The 22,072-nt window shown below is 31.8% G+C and overlaps 2 protein-coding genes across 4 annotated transcripts; one reads left to right on the forward strand and one right to left on the reverse strand.

The window, feature by feature from the left end:
* Positions 1 to 12,491: 12,491 nt before the first annotated feature.
* Positions 12,492 to 13,981, reverse strand: LOC142523260 (putative BOI-related E3 ubiquitin-protein ligase 3). 2 transcript variants are annotated; one of them, XM_075626991.1, is made up of 3 exons: positions 13,716 to 13,981; positions 13,242 to 13,620; positions 12,492 to 13,145 (listed from the first exon to the last, which is right to left on the reverse strand). In XM_075626991.1, exons 1-3 carry the CDS (start codon positions 13,778 to 13,780, stop codon positions 12,630 to 12,632), a joined length of 960 nt encoding a protein of 319 aa, XP_075483106.1. In that variant the 5' UTR covers positions 13,781 to 13,981; the 3' UTR covers positions 12,492 to 12,629. The 2 variants fall into 2 exon arrangements, with proteins under 2 accessions (XP_075483106.1, XP_075483107.1); XM_075626992.1 differs by having other exon boundaries at positions 13,725 to 13,977.
* A 3,829-nt stretch (positions 13,982 to 17,810) lies between these two features.
* Positions 17,811 to 21,326, forward strand: LOC142522758 (porphobilinogen deaminase, chloroplastic-like). 2 transcript variants are annotated; one of them, XM_075626286.1, is made up of 5 exons: positions 17,811 to 18,107; positions 18,822 to 19,227; positions 20,205 to 20,411; positions 20,518 to 20,707; positions 20,963 to 21,326. In XM_075626286.1, the coding sequence occupies exons 1-5, from the start codon at positions 17,878 to 17,880 to the stop codon at positions 21,073 to 21,075; spliced, it is 1,146 nt and encodes a 381-aa protein (XP_075482401.1). In that variant the 5' UTR covers positions 17,811 to 17,877; the 3' UTR covers positions 21,076 to 21,326. The 2 variants fall into 2 exon arrangements, with proteins under 2 accessions (XP_075482401.1, XP_075482402.1); XM_075626287.1 differs by having other exon boundaries at positions 17,814 to 18,107; positions 20,530 to 20,707.
* Positions 21,327 to 22,072: the final 746 nt, after the last annotated feature.

Here is a 22,072-nt window from a genome sequence, read left to right on the forward strand (position 1 = left end):
ATATTTAAATGACGATCAAATATAATTATAAGAAATAGTGAGGGACTACATTGCAATTTTGATATATGAATTAAAAAACAAATAAATAGAAAAAAAAATGAATTAAAAAAAAACTTAAGTAGGAATTGAACCTACAACTTTGTTACCTAAAAAAGAAAGACTCCATCTGATGAACTACATGTGACTTACATAAAAATTTTAATACTTTATTAGACATCAAAACTTTATTACTCTAAATATCTCAAACTTAATAATATAGTATAGAAGTGTGCATGAGTTTATTACGTAATCATCCGACATCGATGGTGGGCCATGGGCTGAAGTTACTGTCCATAAAAAAAGCCCAAAAAAATCAGATCGGGTTTTGATTAATTTGAAGCGAGCCTGTTGTTGAATTACCAGTGATGTGGACCACAGATATTAAAATCAATTGACTTATTTTTGCACAGACAAGATTGGATTTCTCATTACGAGCTGGAAATTTTGGGGCTTTTGATACCTCTGGGGCCCATAATAACCACTATAGCATACAGTAATTATTATTTTGTTGATAAATAAATCCATCGTGTTGTAAATTGTAATTGTTGCTGGACCCATGAAAAAGTACTTTGGTACAAGAATTAGTATTAAATTAATATATGAACTGTTATATATGACTTAAAAGTAAAAACTTGTATGAGACGCTCTCACGGGTCGTATTTTGTGAGACGGATTTCTTGTTTGGGTCATCCATGAAAAAATATTACTTTTTATGTTAGCATTGTTACTTTTTTTATTGCGAATATCGATAGGGTTGACCCGTCTCACAAATAAATATTCGTGAGATCGTCTCACAAGACACCTACTCATGACTTAATTGGTGCTTGATCATACTAAAAGTCGATTTTTACCTCGAATATAAATTGCTTAAGTGCAAATATTGTTATTAAATTCAACTAAATATACATTTTATTACAAATGTTATAATTATTATTATAAATTATGTATTAAAATTATAATATATTTTAAAAATATTTATAAATATAATATGACTTTTTTTTCTCTATCTAAATTATAGTAGTATATGATTTTGTAGCAATAAAATTAGAACTCAATAAAGAATCAAATATACTGATAAAATATATTTTAATATATTGATAAAGATATAATAAAATAAATATATTTAAATTAAATTATAAAACAACGAAACTTAAACAAAATTCTTAAATCAAATGTAGGGACTTCTGATCGACCAAATCACACAAATCGGGATAACATGTAATGTCGGTTTTCCAAATTTTTTACTTCACATATTCAAATTGTTCTTTTTTCAGAAGATTTTTTTTATGGTTTAAAATTTCAGACTGAACACTTTTCAGAATTTGTAAATATCAAATTTCAAAAATTAAAGTGGTGATTAGAGTTACTTCAGTCTTACGATAACAATATCTCAGGACTCCTGAAAAATGTATTTATTTTATTATATTTTAATTGTATGTATGGTTTATTTGTTGAGTAGTAATTATATCTATAAATAAATATAATATTGATAAATAAAAATAATATTATTTTTTTATTTATTTACAGATGTGTTTAAAATATATTATATTTGAGTATATAATTTATCTAGTGAGATATATTTGCATTAATTAACCGTTCTAATATTTTAATACAAAGACTATGATGATTATCGTAATATAATCTTTAAAGAATTATATTATTTTTTTAAAACATTATTCGATAAAATATTATTAAATATAAAAATGTATACCTGATTGGACTTAAAGGTAATATAGAGGTAAGGGTAAATTGAATTTTAAATGGGATAATATATCAATTAAATTATTTACAATAATTTGTTTATCAATTGATCAAAAATTTATTTAATCATTTGTTTAATACATTCTATGTTTCCATATCTCCTTCTTCTATACATATTTTTTTTTGGGGTTAAAAATATAGTTCTGGTTTTTTTTCTTTCAATTACGATAAGACGCGGTTTTTTTTTTTTTTTTTTTTTGCGAGATCGAACTCGACTCTCGCCCTCTCCCTTATTGGTGTGTACTGTTTGAATACCACTGCCGATCGCTATGATTATTGATGATCAAAGAACAAGTTTTCTCATTGTATTCGAAAGTCCAATCTTTACACTTTTTTCCATCCAAATCAAGATTATTTAATTTTCTTAGTGCAATGTACATTCAACCAAATTGATTTCCTTGAAAATATTAAGCGGCATGACAATTGTTCATCCATTTTCAAATTTAAAATAAAATATATAATCAAAATTTTAAATATATCTAAAATTAGAAGTGATTGTGTGATGATGACGGTGTTCGATCGAATATAAGATTTTATCTGAATATTCAAGATAAACCTAACACATTTGACATCAAATATATGTGGAAGACAACCATACAAAAGGTGGAAAGATAATACAAATGATTAATCAAATAAAAGGAGAGAAAACAAAATAAAACTCTATTTAACAAAGATACTAATAAAGATGGGTACAACGTATGTGAGACAGTCTCACGAGTCGTATTCTGTCAGAAGTATATCTTATTTGAGTCATTTATGAAAGAGTATTACTTTTATGCTAAGATTATTACTTTTAATTGTGAATATCGGTAGGATTGACCTTTCTTACAGATAAAAATTCGTGGGATCGTCTCACAAGAGACTACTGAATAAAGATTTACTTAATCAATTTCTAAAATAATCATGCTCATCATTCAACTAAGAAATGATTAAGTGGTCAAAAACCAAACCTAAAAAAAGATGATTATTATTACCTTATTGATGTGAAATTATGAGTGGACAACTTGGTGGCTAGATAGGTTAGGGTCTAAGTGAAAGATCCAATGGTGGGACAAAGGATTCCTCCATTAATGGATATAGAGTATTAGTAGGTAATGCAATCCTATACTATGCTACCAATTCTTTTGAATTATTTTTTTAAAAAATGACTTGGTTTTGAAGTGATGTTGGTTTTAGGTGGTGTCACTTTCACCTATCTTGTCCTTGTCTATTTCATTGTTGGGATTCGAGTTTTCTTTCCTTTCTTTTTTTCAAAGAAACAAGAATGGAGGAGAAAGTATGGCAAGATTTTATAACATAGGACACCCCCACTTGTTTTTGGCAGGGCATTAACATTGCATTGATGAGACATTTTCCCAATTATACATAATTGATTAAATAACATGTGGAAGAAGATATTTAAGAAAATGGTCTAGAGAGAAATCTATTTTTTTAATCACTAGGGTTTATGTAGAATATAAGTATAGTTTGATATACGAGATAAGAGAGGGATTGATAAATAATTTTTTTTATCTCATGTTTGGTACTTTTTTAGAAAGCTCGTGATAATATTATTAGTCCGTGATAAATAATTTATACAAGGATAAAATATCTCTTTTATAAGATGTTATAATTTTAATTTAATGATAAAAAACACCACAAAATGACTTAGTTGCACTCAATATATAAAAATCCTAAACCCTATATATGATCAAGTTCTAAATTAATATCACTAAATGATAATTATATAGACGATTTTTATAAATTTTTGCTAGTAAGTAGAAATTAAAATCAAATAAATATTTTATTTATTTTTATATATTATATAATATGATAATTATATAAATGAAGTTGAGATAATTATATAAATGATTTATATAAATCTTAATAAAATTATTAGGATCACTCGATTTACCTTAAAAATTGATATTTGACTTGACTCAAAAAATCAAGGGCCAAATTATCATAGTATATAATATATAAAATTAGTTAAAAATAAATAAATCATGCAAGCACTGTCGGCTCATGAACAGATAAAAAATATGAACTCAAGCAACAAATTTGAAATTTTAAAATATATTATGATAAGGTTAATTTTGTCACTACAATCTAATATATAAATTTAATCATTCTTATTAAAATCATACCAAACATTAAATATAATATCCTACATCTTTTTTATCCTTAACTTATCTTTATATTATATATCACATGTTTACCCTATCACGTATACCAAACTATGCCCAAAGGATGTATAGATTCCATATATATCCTTTTTGTGTGTATGCTAAAATGCGTCCGGATACAATATCTTTCGGTTTATGTTACAGAAAAATAAAATACCGATGTAATATTACTTACAAATGATATATAAATGACTCGGAAAATAACTAGACGTGTTTTCTTGTAATTATCCAATATAAGACAATCGGACAGATAAATAATTAAATAAACAGGTCCAAAACTTGTCTCGTATTCTTGTTGAATGGTAGTTGTGTGTTAGATGTCATGTATTCCTTCATATCTACATTTGACACCGCTGGAGGAGTTGTCCACTTGAATGACCGATTGATGTTTGTTTGGTTGTGAAATTCAGTGATTTCTAACATGGAGTTTGATGAATCATCAAGTCTTACATTTGTTTCGTTTAGTGGACCAACATGGGAGATCATCAACACTACTAGTTGTACAATATATATATATATATATATATATATATATATATATATATATACACACGAATTTGTTACCCTGCACACAAGGTGTACAGGGTATCATGAGCACCACCTACGTGGCGGTGCATGATTGGTCAGCTTTTTTAAAAAAACAAAACAAAAAATTTTGTGTGGTTGTGGGCGTGCCACGTAGACAGGCGCCCACAGGTGTGCAGAAAAAAGGTGTGCAGAGTATCATTGCTCTATATATATATATACACACACACAAACACGATGCCACAATTATCTAGATTGGAAAGATTAATTATAATTTTGAGTGATCAAATTTATAAATTATGAAGAGGTGCGAAAAAAAGAAGAAGAAGGAGTAGAAACAGATGTTTGAAAATAAAATAGAAAAACAGAAAATCAGAAGTAGATAATGTTTGATAAATAAGTTATTATAATATTAAATTTTAGAATAATCCTTGTTGTTACATTGTAGAAATAGAATCAGTATTCCACCGGCTTTTAGATTCCAATTCAATTAACAAGAATATAAATGCATAATCTGCACATAAAACTGGTTTTTTTAATCCAAAAATCATTTTTCTTTTGTAATTACAAACACTCCCTACATCCAGTGGCAGAGTCACCTGCAAGTATACCTTGTCTTAGAGATGTAAACAAACCAAACCGTTTGTGAGCTATTCGAAGCTCGATTCGATAAAAGCTTTTGAGCTCGTTTAATGAGGCTCGTTAAGATAAACAAACCAAACTCAAGTTTTACAGTATTCGGCTCGTTAGCTCGTGAACATGTTCGTTGGTAAGTTCATGAGTAATTTTTTAGATGGAAAAATAATAGTTTTGATATTTGATTTATTGATTTTGCATATTATTTATTAAATATATAGAAAAATCTATTAATTTACAAATTTTAATAAGAATAATATATTTTTCTTTAAATATATAATTTACTTTTTAATTAATTTAATGAAAACTTAAATGTATAATTCATATTTATTAAGCTTGTTTAGGCTCGATAAATGCTTGAATAAGCTCGTGAGCCATGCATATATTCGTTAAAAAAAGCTCGAGCTCGGCTCGATTGTAAACGAACCAAGCTCAAACATTCAAGAGTTCGGCTCGGCTCGACTCGGCTCGATTACATCCCTACCTGGTCTGGCCCAATTTTTTTTAAAATTTATATGTATATTTTGTATAATTTTGGAATAATATGATATTAACCCAGGTATATAGATCAATTTAAAATATTAAAAGATTTTAAAGTTTAAAATTCTAATGCGGACATAACCATATTTCTGGCTCCACTACTGCCTACATCTATGTGTGGATTCAAGGGTTTTAATGATTTTAGGAAATTTGTTATATCTTCTAAAACCGTGAAATCTACAACACAAAAAAATATACCAATTCACCCCCATAATTTGTCTTTTATCCTATTTGATTAAATCCAAATTTGATTATATTCTTCCAAATATCTAGCTATTTATTTTGAACCCTACCCCACCTTAGCTATGGGACCAAAAATTATACTCCAAAATTGGACAAAGGGGTGTGATTAACACATTTCCATGTCTTCACGTTGCAAGAAAAGTTTATTGTCAATGACAAGGAAAAAAGGAAGCATGGACCTTACATTACTTGAGGTCTTCTTTTCTTACAATGAATATATATTTCCTCGCCTATATCTTACTTTGTATATTATACTAAATTTTGTGAAACTCGAATGTTTACTATAAAAAATTTGAATTTTTTTAATAATAGATTGATTTTATGTCTTTCTTTAGTATTTATTTGAATTTCAAATATTCATGAATGTGGACTTTCTATAATTATTTGAATAATACGAGTACCGTTTTGATAGAGTAATAATGTTTATAATAAATGGGAGATGGTATGGTTCAAAGTCAACATGGCCAAGGATTTTGTTTTATTTTTTGGGGCCACCTTCTAGTTGTGATTTTAATTTATGTGGAGATATTTAAATGTCCTTTATCAATTAATTTCATATTTTAGGGGCATTTAGTACTCGCCCTCTCGAATACGCCTCGTTGGTGTCATTAAAATGGTAGGGAGACGTAAATTCATCTGACAACAAGATCTCGAGTTTTATATGAGATTTTGGGTTAGAGATCCAATTACGATTAAATTTTAACAAAATGCCAATTTTTCTTGGTCAAAACTTTTAGAATAAAAAACCAAGTGATGACGGTGAAATCTAAGTGGGAAACTTTTTTTTATAGACTTTATATATATAGGAAAATTGCTTTTTTGTCATATATATTTTCTAATTTGCGATTTTTGTCATCTATATTATCCAATTTCAGTTTTAATAGAGTATATTTTGATTATTTTTATATATATATAATTTTAGTTATTTTTCATTGATAGTGTTGATGTGACACTATGAACGTCAATGTTGTATTGATATTACATCAGCATCACGTCGAAAAAAATTTAATATATATATATATATAAGACGGTCCTACGAATCTTTATATGTGAGACGAGTCAACACTACCGATATTTACAATAAAAGTAATACTCTCAGCATAAAAAGTAATATTTTTTCATGAATAACCCAAATAAGAGATCTGTATCACAAAATACGACTCGTGAGATCGTCTCATACAAGTTTTTGCCTTATTTCAAACATGAAGTGAGATACTCATTAATTAAAGGAAAAAGACTCGTTACTAAAAACTAATTTAATCTCAAGCAAAGTAGTGGAAATTGAGGTTTCAATAGGGTAGGCATCATAAAATTTATTATAATTTAAAGTAGATATCAATGACTTTATTTCATTTTTCAACTTGGGAGATTGGTTAGACAAAATTTTAGGAAAAGGACAATTAATTTCTTGTTGAATGATAGCGCGGGTAGGATAGTTATCACTAAATTAAAGTCCCTTTTTTAAAAGATTGGGAGACATATCAAATTATGGAGGTTGGAATATATTTAATGATTTTGGTCAATTTCTTTTACTTTTAAAACACTTCAAAATTGGTGCATTTGATGAATCATGTAATAAGATTGATAGTTATGTTCAACAAACATGAACAAGAATTTCCTTTTGTTTAAATCGGGGGTGTTGCGTCATAGATTTGAAATCAATGGTTTCAGAAACACCTTATTTCAAACTACATTAATTCATTGTTATATTTCGAATCATCGTTTTTTCGAAAATAGGACGTGTTTGAAGATAACAAATTTCAAAATTACTTGAGCATGAAATTAAAGTTCTGTTTGGACTTATGAGCATGAGAAAAGTGTGTTTTAAATCTATAGATTTCAAATTCAGTAGATTTCGAATATATTAAATATCGAATTATGCAATTTTCAATAGGAATTGCGGTAGATTTCAAATACATCAATCATCTGAAATACATTATTCAAATCAAATTAATCAATTCAAACACATCCCTAAATTAAATTAGATATAGCCTACAAGAAAAAGTTGACCTGTGACATATAATTAATTAGAAATAGGGTTGAAAATTGGGGAATGATGTATTGTGTGGTGATTTAGAACAAATTAATGATGGTACGATTTTATTAAGTAGGTTTGGTACTCAATGGGTGCACCACAACTGAGGAAAGATACTTTAATGAATAGATATGAATGAATAAATGTTTGGTCCAATCACCCATTTATTTCTATAAATATTAATGGGTTTTTTTTAATTAAATGTAATGTACGTAAAAGTCCACTCCAAATAATGCACCTGACCCGCATAAGCACGCTATTATGCTGATTTAGACTTGACAACAACAATAAATTTATTGCAAATTGATATTTTTTTTTACCTGATCTTGAGGGTAACTCCTAATTTCATTTATAAAAAAATGTAATTTATAAACCTTTTACCTTCTTTTTTTAATTATAGAGATGGGGAGTGAGATTCGAACCCGAGTCGTCACTATGTGTACAAATGAGACTAGAATAAGTTCGCCATGTTGGATACAGTTACGTTCTTACCTTTACCCTTCTTTATAGTCTTCAAGAGTTCGACGTCTATGGTTCCTTCATTTATCAGTCTTTTTATTTTGCGTTTCAGGTTACACAACATGTTGGTATTTTAACAAAGGAATGTTAACGTTGATAAAGTATGTTATAATTTCGTTATTTTAAAACGTATGACAACTAGAATGTTATGTATGGATTGTTTTTTTTAAAGAGAAGATTGCATTCTAGGTTTTTTAACCATACACATTACTGATTAAACCCTAGTATATTATTCATTGTGTTGTCTCCTGAATCCATCAATTATATCACGCGTTTGATAAAAAAAAAATTTACAATTCATTTTCATCATAATTCATATCGAGTAATAAAATATTTTGGTGTATGAATTATTGTAAACGAAATAATTAATACATGATTTAATTAAAATTTTGATTTTATTCTAAATAAAATAATCTTTAAAATAAAAATATACACTATGAATTTATCAATAAATTTTATTTCAAAATATTTTCTACTCCTGTAATATCAAATATCAATTTAAAAGTAATCCGACAAATTTTTTTGAAATAGTTTGTCCACTTCTCCTAAGTTGCTAACTTTTTGGCTGTACCTGCCGTATCAGGGGTCCCATATTCCATCTGGGCACGTGTTTAAATTCATCTGATGACTCCTACTTACTGTACGGATAATTGAAACGGGAAACAGTCTATTTAATTCAATTTATTTTATTTTTTAAAACAATACATTGAAAAACGAAAAAAAATGCATTATAATGTGTTTTTATTCTTCATATTATGATAAATAACATATGTACATATATATATATAAAATTTGGATTGAAAAAATTGCTACCAAAATCTTTGAATAAAAATCAATCTCGATTTGACTAATTTATCAAGACCGTTTCACTCATAAATTTTGTGAGATGAGTTTTTTTTATAAAACACACTCTACGAAAAAATATTATTTTTATGTCAAAATTATTATTTTTCACTTTAAAATATAAATCATCTTGTAAATAATATATCTATGAAACTGTCTAGTAAAAGACTTACACTTAATAAGAGACTTATTCTTGATTTATGCAAAAACTTGTGTGAGACGGTCTCACTGGTCGTATTTCGTGAGAAAAATCTCTTATTTGAGTCATCTATGAAAAAATATTAATTTTCATGCTAAGAGTATTACTTTTTATTGTGAATATCGGTAGGATTGACTCGTATCACAAATAAAAATTCGTGAGAACATCTCACAAGAGACCTACTCTAACTTGCATTTCTCGGCTGATCAAATTTGATTGCCTTTGTTAACTCCGTCTAGCCGCTCAAATTTGAAAATTAAATCTTATTCTAATACAAAAAAATCCTAAAAGAAGGTTAATCAAGAAACAATTTCAATACTAGTTGTGATTATTTCGAACACAACATTCCTCGTCTCCTTCCTTAAATTTCATTTAGATATATGTATTTAAAATCCATCGATATCACCATTTTGTTCGTTCCAATAAATAATTGGGTTTTTGAATTGGAGTAGTGGATTGATGATACACACGTAACGCCATTCACGAGAATTAACAAAAGGGCCATTGGATTTCACGTGAAGGAAGACCACTATCCAATGCTTGTGCCTTGAACTTGGGCACTTTTTTGTTTTTTCCTATGATAAAATCTTTAATAAATAAAGTCCTTTGGGATTCAGTTCCGGGAAGGGTAAAAATATGTCACACAGAAAACGACGTTTGGCAGTGCTGCCCATCAATCCACTCCTGCGGGCGGAATCTTCAAAACAACCTCTAATCTTTTTCCGGGAATTATAAATTCTTTTTCTATCAAGAAAATTTTTATTGTGAATTATAATATTTTACTCACGGTCTCCTTTAATCTTCTAGCTTTGAAATATTACATACGTACGATATTTCTATATGTATCACAAAATTTTTCGGAATTGTTTTTTAAAAAATTGTACTGCTTTCTCATATAGATGACAACGGGGCATGGTGGAGTAGCTTTTTCATATCCGCCCTCGAATTATATCCCAATCCCGTCTTTTTTTTCGGGTTCGGATATCTTGAACATGCGGGGATCAAATTCTCATTCTCGTCCTCATCTTCATCCATATTTTAAAAATAGTAATGATCGAAGCGGGGTCAAGGGCGGTTCGAGGAATCTCTGAACATTGATGATACCATAATTTCATCTTACGTTCGGTTTGATGAAGGAGTCTTCAAATCTCACAAGCTTTTGGGGTCAGGTTGGTGCTGAAGGGTCTGAATAGACAAAAAATAAGGTTAGGAGGTGTCGGTTATTTGTCCGATGTGACTCCTTCGATAATTAAGTCAGTACTCTGATTATGAGTGGAAAGCGCAAATAATTAAATATAAATGTGCAAAGTGAGCAGGAGAGTGTGAATATTCAAAATCATAGCAAATACCGATATACATATATATAGGAGCACGATGAACTAATTACATTCCTTGTCGAAATATGATTCTTACGTAGGTAGAATTCTGCTTGAGGTAGGAAACTTCGACAATCATGGTGGCTATGAGTCTTACCTTATTTTTGTAGTTTTGATCAAATATCGCCTTTATCGAGATTTCTTACCTATCACGATCTTGATAAATTCTCCGGATTGACCGCTTTCAGGGCCATCATTTATCAAAGGGCTTGACCCTTTCGCCCCGACATGTGTGCTCGGATTAGTCCAAACGCAATAATATTAAGAGACATTATTATTATTATTATTATTATTATTATTATTATCGGGGTGAGTCGGGATGAAGATAATATCCCATACCCGTACGAATTATTTCGAAGATTCAAAAAATCCACAATCCAAACCCGAACCAGAAAATTAATCCCTAAACCTTGTCTTATTTCGAGTTTTTTTCACGAGATCCTGAACCCACGAAGAAAATTACCATCCATATTTCTCATATCTGCATGTAGAAGAGTAATTGTAAAACATGTGTACATGGGAGCTAATATTTTCAAAGGTTCAAATAACCACAAATTTGACTACTATTCTAGAGCGTAGTAATTAAACGTCGGCTTTAATTAATTGCCGTGCACGTATATTAATAGACCAGTGTGAGTTTCGATCCGATCAATTAAATAATAATTTTAAGATAAAAATAAATCAAACTTACTGATACTCACAAAAAATTTAGGGTCTCATTCCAACAAGTGTCACTAATCCAGACGCAGGTTTCGAGATTGTCCTGAGCCTGAAATCACGACTAAGATCGTTAGAAAGGGGTCAGGAGGGTGTCTCAGCGTAGCCCCTCCGACGCTCAAGTCAGAGACTGAGGATATAAGTGGAGAGCAGTTAAAGGTGCTGCTGGAAAATAATATATTGAATGAATGAATTAAACACTTAAACCTGGTAATAAGTAGTGTTTGATAAAGAATTTATGTCAATACTAAATTTTAAGTTTCGATTAAATTAAGCAGAAGATATCATATAACACGACTTTTAAAAACATACAAAAACATAATTTTTAAAATATAAAATCCAAGATTAACTTTTTGTTTGGTAATAACAAAGAATCCTCCTACCTAACAAGGTTGAGTCAGATTCAGTATTATCTATGCAGCTTAAAAAACCAATGTACATTAAAATGATGCATGGATTTGGCCCTATGAAGCCTGAAAATTAGTAGAGTGGGGCGGAATAATTAATTAATTTGGTTGAAATGAGACTCCGTACTTTCCTTGGTGATAAAGTTTTGGCGGGACGGATGCTCGTGTCTTGTCTCTGCCTTGCTTTAGTGGCACAAAATCTACATTTTAATTTTCACCGCGACAGCGACATTTCTGCCAGTCCGACGTGTCGGCCTTTACGCTGCTGTACCTCTCACTGTCACTCCTTTACCTTAAATAATTAATAAAACTCGACTTCACGCGCTAAATTTAGCCTTCCTTTTCGGACAAACATCGTTTTCGAACTTAATTCATACGAGATGAGATGTTGTTTTGCTAGTATTTATTACCTAATATATATAAGAATATTATTATATATATATACACACTAATTAACAATGACTTAATTTGAAAGAAAAAAGTTAATACTTTGAAACTGAAATTAATTATGTAAGTCGACATTATTGGTTTTTTTTTCCCTGAAAAGTGAATACTTCAAAAATGTAATTACATTGATTTAAGGAAAAATGAAATTCAACAATTTGTTTGTTTCCCTTGGGGAATTCAGGAGAGATTAACGTGAAGACTGGCCGTTCTGCCGGAGTTACAAACGGGGCAAGCATGAAGAGATGACCCACACTGAGTACAGAGGCACAGATGCCTGCACGGCAAAAGCAGCACGCACGATTCCTCTTTCCCACAGCTCCTGCAGATCCTATCGCTTCTCAGGTGTTTGTCCTCGTCCAACTCCTCGAAGTTGCTGTCGCAGCAAGATTCGGCATCCTCCGCCGCGTCGACGGGGTGCTGTTGTTCGTCTTGGACTTGGGCCAGGACTTGTTCGAGATCGGATCTAAGGGCGTTGGCCTTGGCTTCATTGGTGTGTGCCAAATCCCTCCAGATTTGGTTTTCCATCGAGAGCGATTTCACTCTCTCCTCCAGTGCCCAGTTCAGCTTTCCAATCTTTTCGAGTTGATCTTCTTTTTCTTTCACTGTCTTCAATATGTTTTCTTTCACTGATGCCGCCATTCGCCGGGAGAATCTTCTCTGTCTTTCTTCCATTTCCATCCTCACTTTCTCCGCCTACATTTTATTTTCCCGACAACATTCGTATATATCAACATTGAGAGGTAATAATTTGGAAAGAGTAAGAGACGAAAGAGACAAATCGTAACATACATGTTGGGATATGAGTCGATCCATTTCCATTCGTTGCTGGTGGATCTGAAGCGTGATGTCTTCTCCTAAAAAATTGAAAGAACTGTAACGATTATTCGCACTCTGGTTCTGTGCAACGTTTGGATACGACGAAAGTATCGGATTGACCGATTCCCTTGCACGCTTCCTCGAAACAGGAACCACGCCGGAGCCGAGCCAGTTCTCTGATTTCATTGCCGCTGTTTTGACCGGAAAAGTATCCGCTAACGTTGAGCAGTAAATAGGTAAAGCAGCATCCGTCGCCGTTGTGATCCCAGATAACGGAGCCACAACTCCGTACGCCATCTGAGCTCCAAACGCGCTGCTCCCATTTCTTTCGTCGCCGTTCACCATCAACCCTCTGCAAAATGAAAAACGAGCCTTTAGCTATATCTCTCTCACTGAAACCCATAAAGAAAAGGAAAGCAAACAAGAGAAAAACCCTTGAAAATTAACTGAACGTACTGATTGCCAAGAACCGGTGGACGAAACAGATTGAGATGCCGGGCTTCAACTGCCATTACAGATCCAATAAAATATCTCGGTGTTCTTGGAGATAAGTGAAGGAGAAACGTCAGGCGTGTATTTATAATATCGTAACTTGCATGTAAATCTATCCTTAGGTTTGCGACAGATGGAATTGAGAGGTGGAGAGAAGAACAATGAGAGAAGCTGAGTGAATCAAGAAATGAACGAGAAGAAAAAAATGAAACGCTGGTTTCAAATTTATTATGTTTGTCGGCATATATTTACCGGAACATGTATCTCGCTACACGATCTCACGAATATTTATCTGTGAGACGAGTCAAACTTACCGATATTCACAATAAAAAATAATACTCTTAACATAAAAAGTAATATTTTTTCATGGATGACCCAAATAAAAGATCTGTATCATAAAATACGACCCGTGAGACCTTCTCCTACAAATTTTTGCATATTTCTCATTTGATTTTTCATTTTAAATTCAGATCATATATTAAACTTTGATCCAAAAGCTATTAAAATTATATACATAGTTGAAGCGTTTTTAAGAAATAAAAATAATTGTATTCATATAATAAAACTTATCAATTTTCTTAATCTTAAAATTTTAATAACATAGTCAAATATTACTTCTTGGGAAAAAAAATGAAAAAGAAAAGGTTTTGTATTACAAAAATTAATTCATCTAGAAACCAAACAAAACTACAGAACAAAAAACCAATTCATAGGGTGGGTTGGTTTGAGTCAATCGCTGTTTGGATCAATTTTAAAATCAACTAGATCTGAAATTGGGTTGATTTAAGTTTTAGATAAAAATAAATAGAACCAAACCAATATAAACATATCACATCAATATAGAAAATTGTGTGACATTTATTTTAAATTTAATTTGATTTTTCTTTGATATAAATATATATAATTTTTATTTTTTAGTTTGTATATTGTTATTAGCGAAATTTTTAAACAATTCAATTATATTGAATTTTCATTTATTAAATATTTATTAAATATAACACAAGCCTTAAATTTAGGTTTTTTTTTTTAAGTTGTGAAAAAAGTATTTGACTTATATAGTATTTTATTTTACGATATTTTACTTATAATCGTTCTAATCTATTATCAAATATACGTTCGTTTAATTTATCAAAATGGGTTGTACCCTCCATATTGGTCTTCCCGTTAAACAGTCAAATTGAGTTGGGTTGATAATTTTCCGTCCTTAATATATCATGTATTTATTCGCCATGCAATTGAAAATTAATAATTCAAAACAAACCGAAATTCATGGTTTGGTTTGTTCGAATTTTTATAAAGTCGAACTAAATCGTAGTTGAATATTCATATCTATAATCCAAATGTAGTGTGTGGTGAAATTCTTAGCAATTAAATATTCAAATTTTAAAAATTTTTTCTTCAACAAAGTTTTAATGAAATCATTTTATTTATTGATGATTCTCGATTACATTAATATGTCATTCCAAATAAATTTTTTTTTATCTGGAATTGCTATAAAATTTGAGATTTGTGTTATACTAAATTATTATTATTTAATAAAAAATGTAAAAACATCACATAAATATTTCAGAAACGCCGGGAAGGGAGCCTTTGTGAAACACGTGGGAATGGCACTGACAGCCGACGTGCGATGTAGGGAGGAAGGCGGAATGACAAAAAGGACCCTGCGGGCAGTTGCCGGTTGAATGCGGACAAGTTTAGTACGGCGGCGTGGCGCAGTTCCCAATCCCCCTTGATTATCTTATTTTCATTATCTTATTGATACGTAATGAAATTGGCAACTTTAACATTGAGTGTGATTTTTATTTTTTTATCCTAAAATTTGTAATATTATTGAGATCATTAAATATTCTTAATTATTAGATTTATAAATCAATAAGAAAATTCCAGACTCCTAAATAAAAGAGGTAGAGTGAAAAATAACAAAAGATGTAAGTAAATCTATAACACCAGTCGAATTGTATTGAAATTATACTTAAGACAGAGGAGGGTTTGTCTCAATTATTAGGAAAAAACTTATGTGAGACGATTTCATTGGTCGTATTTTGTGAGACGGATCTCTTATTTGAATCATACTTTAGTTGTTAATATTGTATTATATATGTATCATATGTTAGTATTAAATTAAACACACTTTCTCAATTGTATAAAATTTTAAAATATACACCACTATATATGCAAATAGTTCTCTTACACAGCTCCACCACGACAAAACTAAATTACAAACATGGACGTGTATTATTATAAATGAAGAGTAGTTTATTAAATCAAGATGGTAATACTACATAATAAACAAGTCTTTTAGGATGAGACACCACTTGAGTTTATGGTATAAAATCCGCGTTCTTTTTTAGAGTTGATGTAGCGAAAAAGACGACCTAAAATAAAGAGCTACCATAAGATCAATGTTGATATTTGTTAAAATGGGCTGCTGGAGACACATGTTTCTCAAAAGATCGACAATGTCACAAATGTCCAACATCGAACATTAAAACTAATGGCAAAAACTTGTGTGAGACTGTCTCACAGATCGTATTTTGTGAGACAAAGGTCTTATTTGAGTCATCCATGAAAAAGTACTACTTTTTATGCTAAGAGTATTACTTTTTATTGTGAATATCGATAGAGTTGACCCGTCTCACAGATAAAGATTCGTGAGACGGTCTCAAAAGAGACCTACTCAAAACTAACAGAGAGTAGCTTATAAACACTTGAATATCATACTACCAAATAGACAAATACCTAAAATATATACCTATAAGTATAAAAGATCAGTTCCTATCTATCTCTTTCTCTGTTTGTTTCCTCGACTGTCTCCACTCGAGTAAGAGTAAGACCATCAAAGTAAATAAAGTTAAAAAGGTCTAAATAAAAAGTTGGCGGTGGGTGAAAAAAAACAAGACATATACTATTGGTTGATAGTAATAAAGAAGATGAAAAGCTCAAATCTGACATGAAATCACAAATTCATGAGGCATTGTTCGTGCTCTGATTCGGTGTTGATCTCAAATAGACTAAAAAATACAGATGGTGGATAAAATTCTAGAAAACAATTTCTTACCATAGAGAAGTAGATATTACGCTTTCAAGGGAAATGAATGAAGCACTTGGACTTGTCTGAAAGACAAAAACTTGTATGAGACGGTCTCACGGTTTATATTTTGTGATACATATCTTATTTGGGTTATTCATGAAAAAATATTATTTTTTATGCTAAGAGTATTATCTTTTATTGTGAATATCGGTAGGACTGACTCGTTTCACAGACAAATATTCGTGTGACCGTCTCACAAAATACCCATTATGTTTGAAATTATAATTCCTTTCTCTTCTATTTTAACATTGCTAAAATATCAAAAAAATATCTCCAATATTGTCCACCTCTTAAAAATACAAGTTAACAAGAGTGACTCTTGACATATTCATAGAATTTTGCACTTCTTGTTTTTCAAAAAATATAAATATTTTTTTGTGGTCACGTACCGCTCTCAAATTTTATTTTATTTTATTTTTATGACGAGGAACAAGCAACTACTGTTTTTCCGAACATGTAAACGTGCCGTGGCCCGAGTTATCGACACGTGTTTGTATGTATCTGTTATGCATAACAGAAAGGGGTGACAAAGGAGAAATGAGAGTACAGTACTTGACTATGTGCCTTCTTCCTTTAATAATAAATCTTCACCTTGAAAGTTGTTGCGTAGCTGGTGTGCTTGGGTTTGGAGAGCGAAATGTGAAATCTGGGGCCCGTTCGATATGGGAATTCACTGGATTTAAGGGGCCCCCACACTAATTAATCCTCTCCTTTCGTGAGATGGTCTCATGAATTTTTATCTGTGACCCAAATAAAAGATCCGTCTTACAAAATACGACCCGTGAGGCAATCTCACACAAGTTTTTGCCAAAAATTAATTACCAAACCGATTGATTAGCATGAACGTTCTGTTTGTAAAAGGGGCTTGATCCCCATGTCCATATGAAAATGACCATCCATGGCCCAAACAATAATGAAATGGGCTAAGTCGAGTGAGTCCGTCTTTTGGAAACCCAAAATCCAAAACCCCTTCACGTGCACAATTCAACGCTATCCGGATTCATCTTCTCCATTCCATTAGCAATGGAGATCGCCATATCCACCGGAAATCTAGCTCATTTCGGCTTCTGTAAAAGGCCACTTTCCGGTAATTTTACTGGCACTTCGGTTTCAGCTCTCGGGTTCGTTTTACCTGGAGGTAAATGTCCGGCTTTCACCCCGCGCAGCAGAATTTGTATCACTAAGGCTTCAGTTGCTGTTGAAGATAAGGTCCAAACTAGGACTGCTTTGATCAGAATTGGTACCAGGGGGAGGTGAACTTTTCCTACGTTTTCTTTTTATTTAACTCGGTTTTGTTCACAATTTCTTCCTAGACGTGAACTTTGTAAATTTCCTGTACGGTTAAAGAATATACACTAGTTTTGATTTGGTTAGCCTGTTTAAGATGTTTTGGCGGTCTAGTGGTGCTTTGGAATTGTTGATATTTTGAGTGAATTCCAGTTTGAGGTTGGTTTTATTAGGTTTTCCATTTAAATACTGTTGTCCTCTGATGAAAGTATATGAAATATTCATAGTGTAATTGAGTTGGTTGACCGTTTCAATACTGCATCCCGAACCCTTTGGACATTTGTACATCTCTTCTCAGGGGATCGACTATCTGGTGCATGATTCAGCTGGTATATTTTTCATTTACCATCTGACTTAATCAGCATGAAGACGGCTACGACCCCTCATTTGTTTTTTTTGTTTCGTGGGTAAAATGGCATCCGAGTTTGTGAGTCCACATTATCTATGTGTTGCTTTTCCATTCGTTTACTCAATTCATGATAGTGTTAATCAAGAAGCATCGATGCGATGCATGGATATTACATCGGATAGAGCATTTAAGAAATATCTCTGGAAGATTTTATTCTATTTTCATCCAATGGAAAAGTTCACGCAATGGCACTATCGAAAGAAGTTATTATATCATGAATTTTGTTATGTTTACTTCATGATTTCACCTTAATGTTCTTTGTGTAGGACAGCCCACTGGCTCTTGCCCAAGCTTATGAAACGAGGGATAAACTTATAAAATCACATCCGGAATTGGCTGAGGAGGGAGCAATTCAAATTGTGATTATCAAAACCACAGGTGACAAAATTTTGAGTCAGCCACTGGCAGATATTGGTGGAAAGGGTCTATTCACTAAAGAAATAGATGAGGCGCTTCTCAACAGTGAAATTGATATAGCTGTACACTCAATGAAAGATGTTCCTACATACCTTCCAGACAAGACAATACTACCTTGCAACCTTCCACGGGAGGACGTTCGGGATGCCTTTATTTGCTTGACTGCAGCTTCTCTGTCTGAGCTTCCTGCAGGAAGTGTTGTGGGCACTGCTTCATTGCGAAGGAAGTCACAACTTCTCAACAGATATCCATCCCTCAAGGTCAGTGTGATGTGACAATACCTCACTTTTTGTCTTTGTTTAGAGCCTTAACAACTTCTATATCCATTTTCAAAATTTGCTTAATCGCGCTTGCATTATCTAAACCATGTGTTGGAAAATTGCTTAGCTATCAGCGAGGATTCCTACACTTAAGTGCCTTTTGCATACACTACTTTGTTTAAAACAATCTACCTTTTCCACAATTGCATATTGCAGTCAGGTGGTATCATTCCAAATTTTGTAGTACAAGAGGGTACAATGATAATTTCTGGTTTACCAGGCCCCGAAGTTACATTTTTACATTTGTATGTGCTAAAAATCTGGAACATTCTGGCACTTATTTTTCATTCTCTGAAGTATCACCTGAAATAAATTCATATTTTATTACTATTATGGGCCTAGGTTTGAAGGGGTAAGTGGCCGAATCAGGAGAGGCCTGTGTGTGGGAAAGATATAAAATGGTACTCTAAGCGAGGCGATAGTTTGTCATTCAGTTTCTTAATTTCTTGTAGTTTACTAGCTTTCAGCTAGGGTTTCACAGGGAGAAATCTCTAGGTTATTATCTTCTTTTATTCAATATATGCCATATAAATTCAATTTAAATTGTTCTTAATCTGTTTTTTGGGATTTCTAATTCACTGCATTTGTTGAGTAATATAACAATCACCTGACATTTACATGCTCCTATTTCCAAGCTTGAAAATCATTTTTTTTGTTTGCCTTTAACTGCTGCTCGATTACATTTGGAGATATCGACGCCCTATTCCTTTGATTTGTTAGTGTTATAACATGAACCTGTACACGAAGTCTGCTTTTGTTAGTCTGCTTTCAGATTTGTATTTGGGTTCGATTATGTATAATTTCCGCATTTACGTTTGCTTACTTGATCTTTCTCCAATTAGTATTTATTGATCCAAGAAGGTGCAATCTTCGTTTTGCTGCTTCACTTTCAAGTTTCTGATACAATTATTATGCAGGTGCTGGAAAATTTTCGAGGCAATGTACAGACACGGTTAAAAAAATTGAATGAGGGTGTAGTCCAAGCAACATTACTGGCATTAGCGGGACTCAAACGCCTAAGCATGACAGAAAATGTTACTTCCGTGCTGTCCATAGACGACATGCTTCCTGCTGTAGCTCAAGGGGCTATTGGAATTGCTTGTAGAAGTGATGACGAAAATATGGTACATTCTATTCTACGGTGCAGCTAAAGATTATTAGTAATTTTTTTTCACGAAATATTTGTTCGCAAATATAAAAAAATTGAATTTTAGATGTCTTTTGATCGAGAATTGTTTCCAGATTAAATATTTAGCATCCTTGAATCACGAGGATACCAGACTGGCAATCTCATGCGAGAGGTCTTTTCTTGAGAAATTGGAGGGATCTTGCCGTACTCCAATTGCTGGATACGCATGTAAAGATGAGGATGGAAACTGTATTTTCAAAGCATTGGTGGCCTCACCTGATGGAACTCGAGGTATGCTTGCAGATAATGTGTTGCGCATCCTAAATCAGCTCCATAAGAATTTATGCTGTGGCTTATAAGATTAGAGGGCTCTCTTATCAATAGGTTAATAATTTTGGGGTCTGAACTCTGCTTTTGGGTTAATATGACATAAAATATAGTAAATTGGATGATCTTCCCACTAATTATCTCACCACGTATTTCACGTCCTTTGAGCAAGAATCGACGTTTTGACATTTTTCTCTTTTTCCTGTGTCACCCCTACAGTTCTTGAAACCACCCGAAAAGGGCCGTATGCTTTTGACGATATGATAAAGATGGGCATAGACGCAGGCGAGGAACTTCTCTCACGAGCTGGTCTGGGTTTTTTCGATCAATAACTTTGTAGTTGAAGCGTGGGGCATTTGAGCTCACCCTTTGACCTGCGCAGGTTACTACCTAGGCCATTTATTCTCCATGTTGTTGTAGTAGAGCTGTAGAGATACAATTTTTGGTGGTTATATGCCAGTTTACTATCTTGCTCTATGTTGTCTCCCAACTGAGTTTTCTGAGGGATCGCAGTTATTTTCTACCGTAATTTTTTCTCTGACAATCGTAGTCGATATCCAATTAATTCGGAAAATTTCATACCGCTCTCGGGGCGATATCCCAAGGTTGCGTCTATAGGCGAACATTAATCTTCATATGTGGGGTTCACTGGAAAAATGGTGGACCCATGTGTATCGATAGATGTTCACTATTGAGAGTATCATCTTATTAAGCAATTAATTCATGAAAATCAAATATTCAATCGATGATTGGTTGACATTATATTTGTTCGTGTGGCAAATAAATGTTAAAATTGCATAAATTAATTTAGAAATATATTTTAGATCATTGTAAATATAATATTAGAATGGTTGATTTTCTAAATGAAAGAAAACATTGAAAATGACGGGCAATATCAAAATATTAGAGTCGTTTAATACATAACAGTGAGCCTGAATTCTGATATCATGTTAAGATCATGAACTAAGCTTAACTCCACCTCAAAATCTAGCTCATGGTGGAAAGATTGTCTAAGTCAATATATATAACTTGCAAGAACTTAATTCAGTCAATGTGATATATCTGACAAAAGTTAAATAATAATTAATAATATTGGTCGTACATTTTAAAAAACAATTCCACATATCCTTAAATCAAATCATTGTATCTAAATAAAACTTATCAATCAAGATACCGTTTGGTGTTATTAATGTGAAGATCAAGAGATGAGTAATAAGTGCGATAAAATAGTGATAAAGTAGAGATGCATATTACAAAGATGAATAATTTATTATTTTGTATGTTTTTAACTTGTATAATTATTGTGTTTATTATTTATAAAATCTTAAA

This window comes from Primulina tabacum, chromosome 13 (assembly GCF_025594145.1).
Source record: "Primulina tabacum isolate GXHZ01 chromosome 13, ASM2559414v2, whole genome shotgun sequence".
Classification (NCBI taxonomy): Eukaryota; Viridiplantae; Streptophyta; class Magnoliopsida; order Lamiales; family Gesneriaceae; genus Primulina; species Primulina tabacum.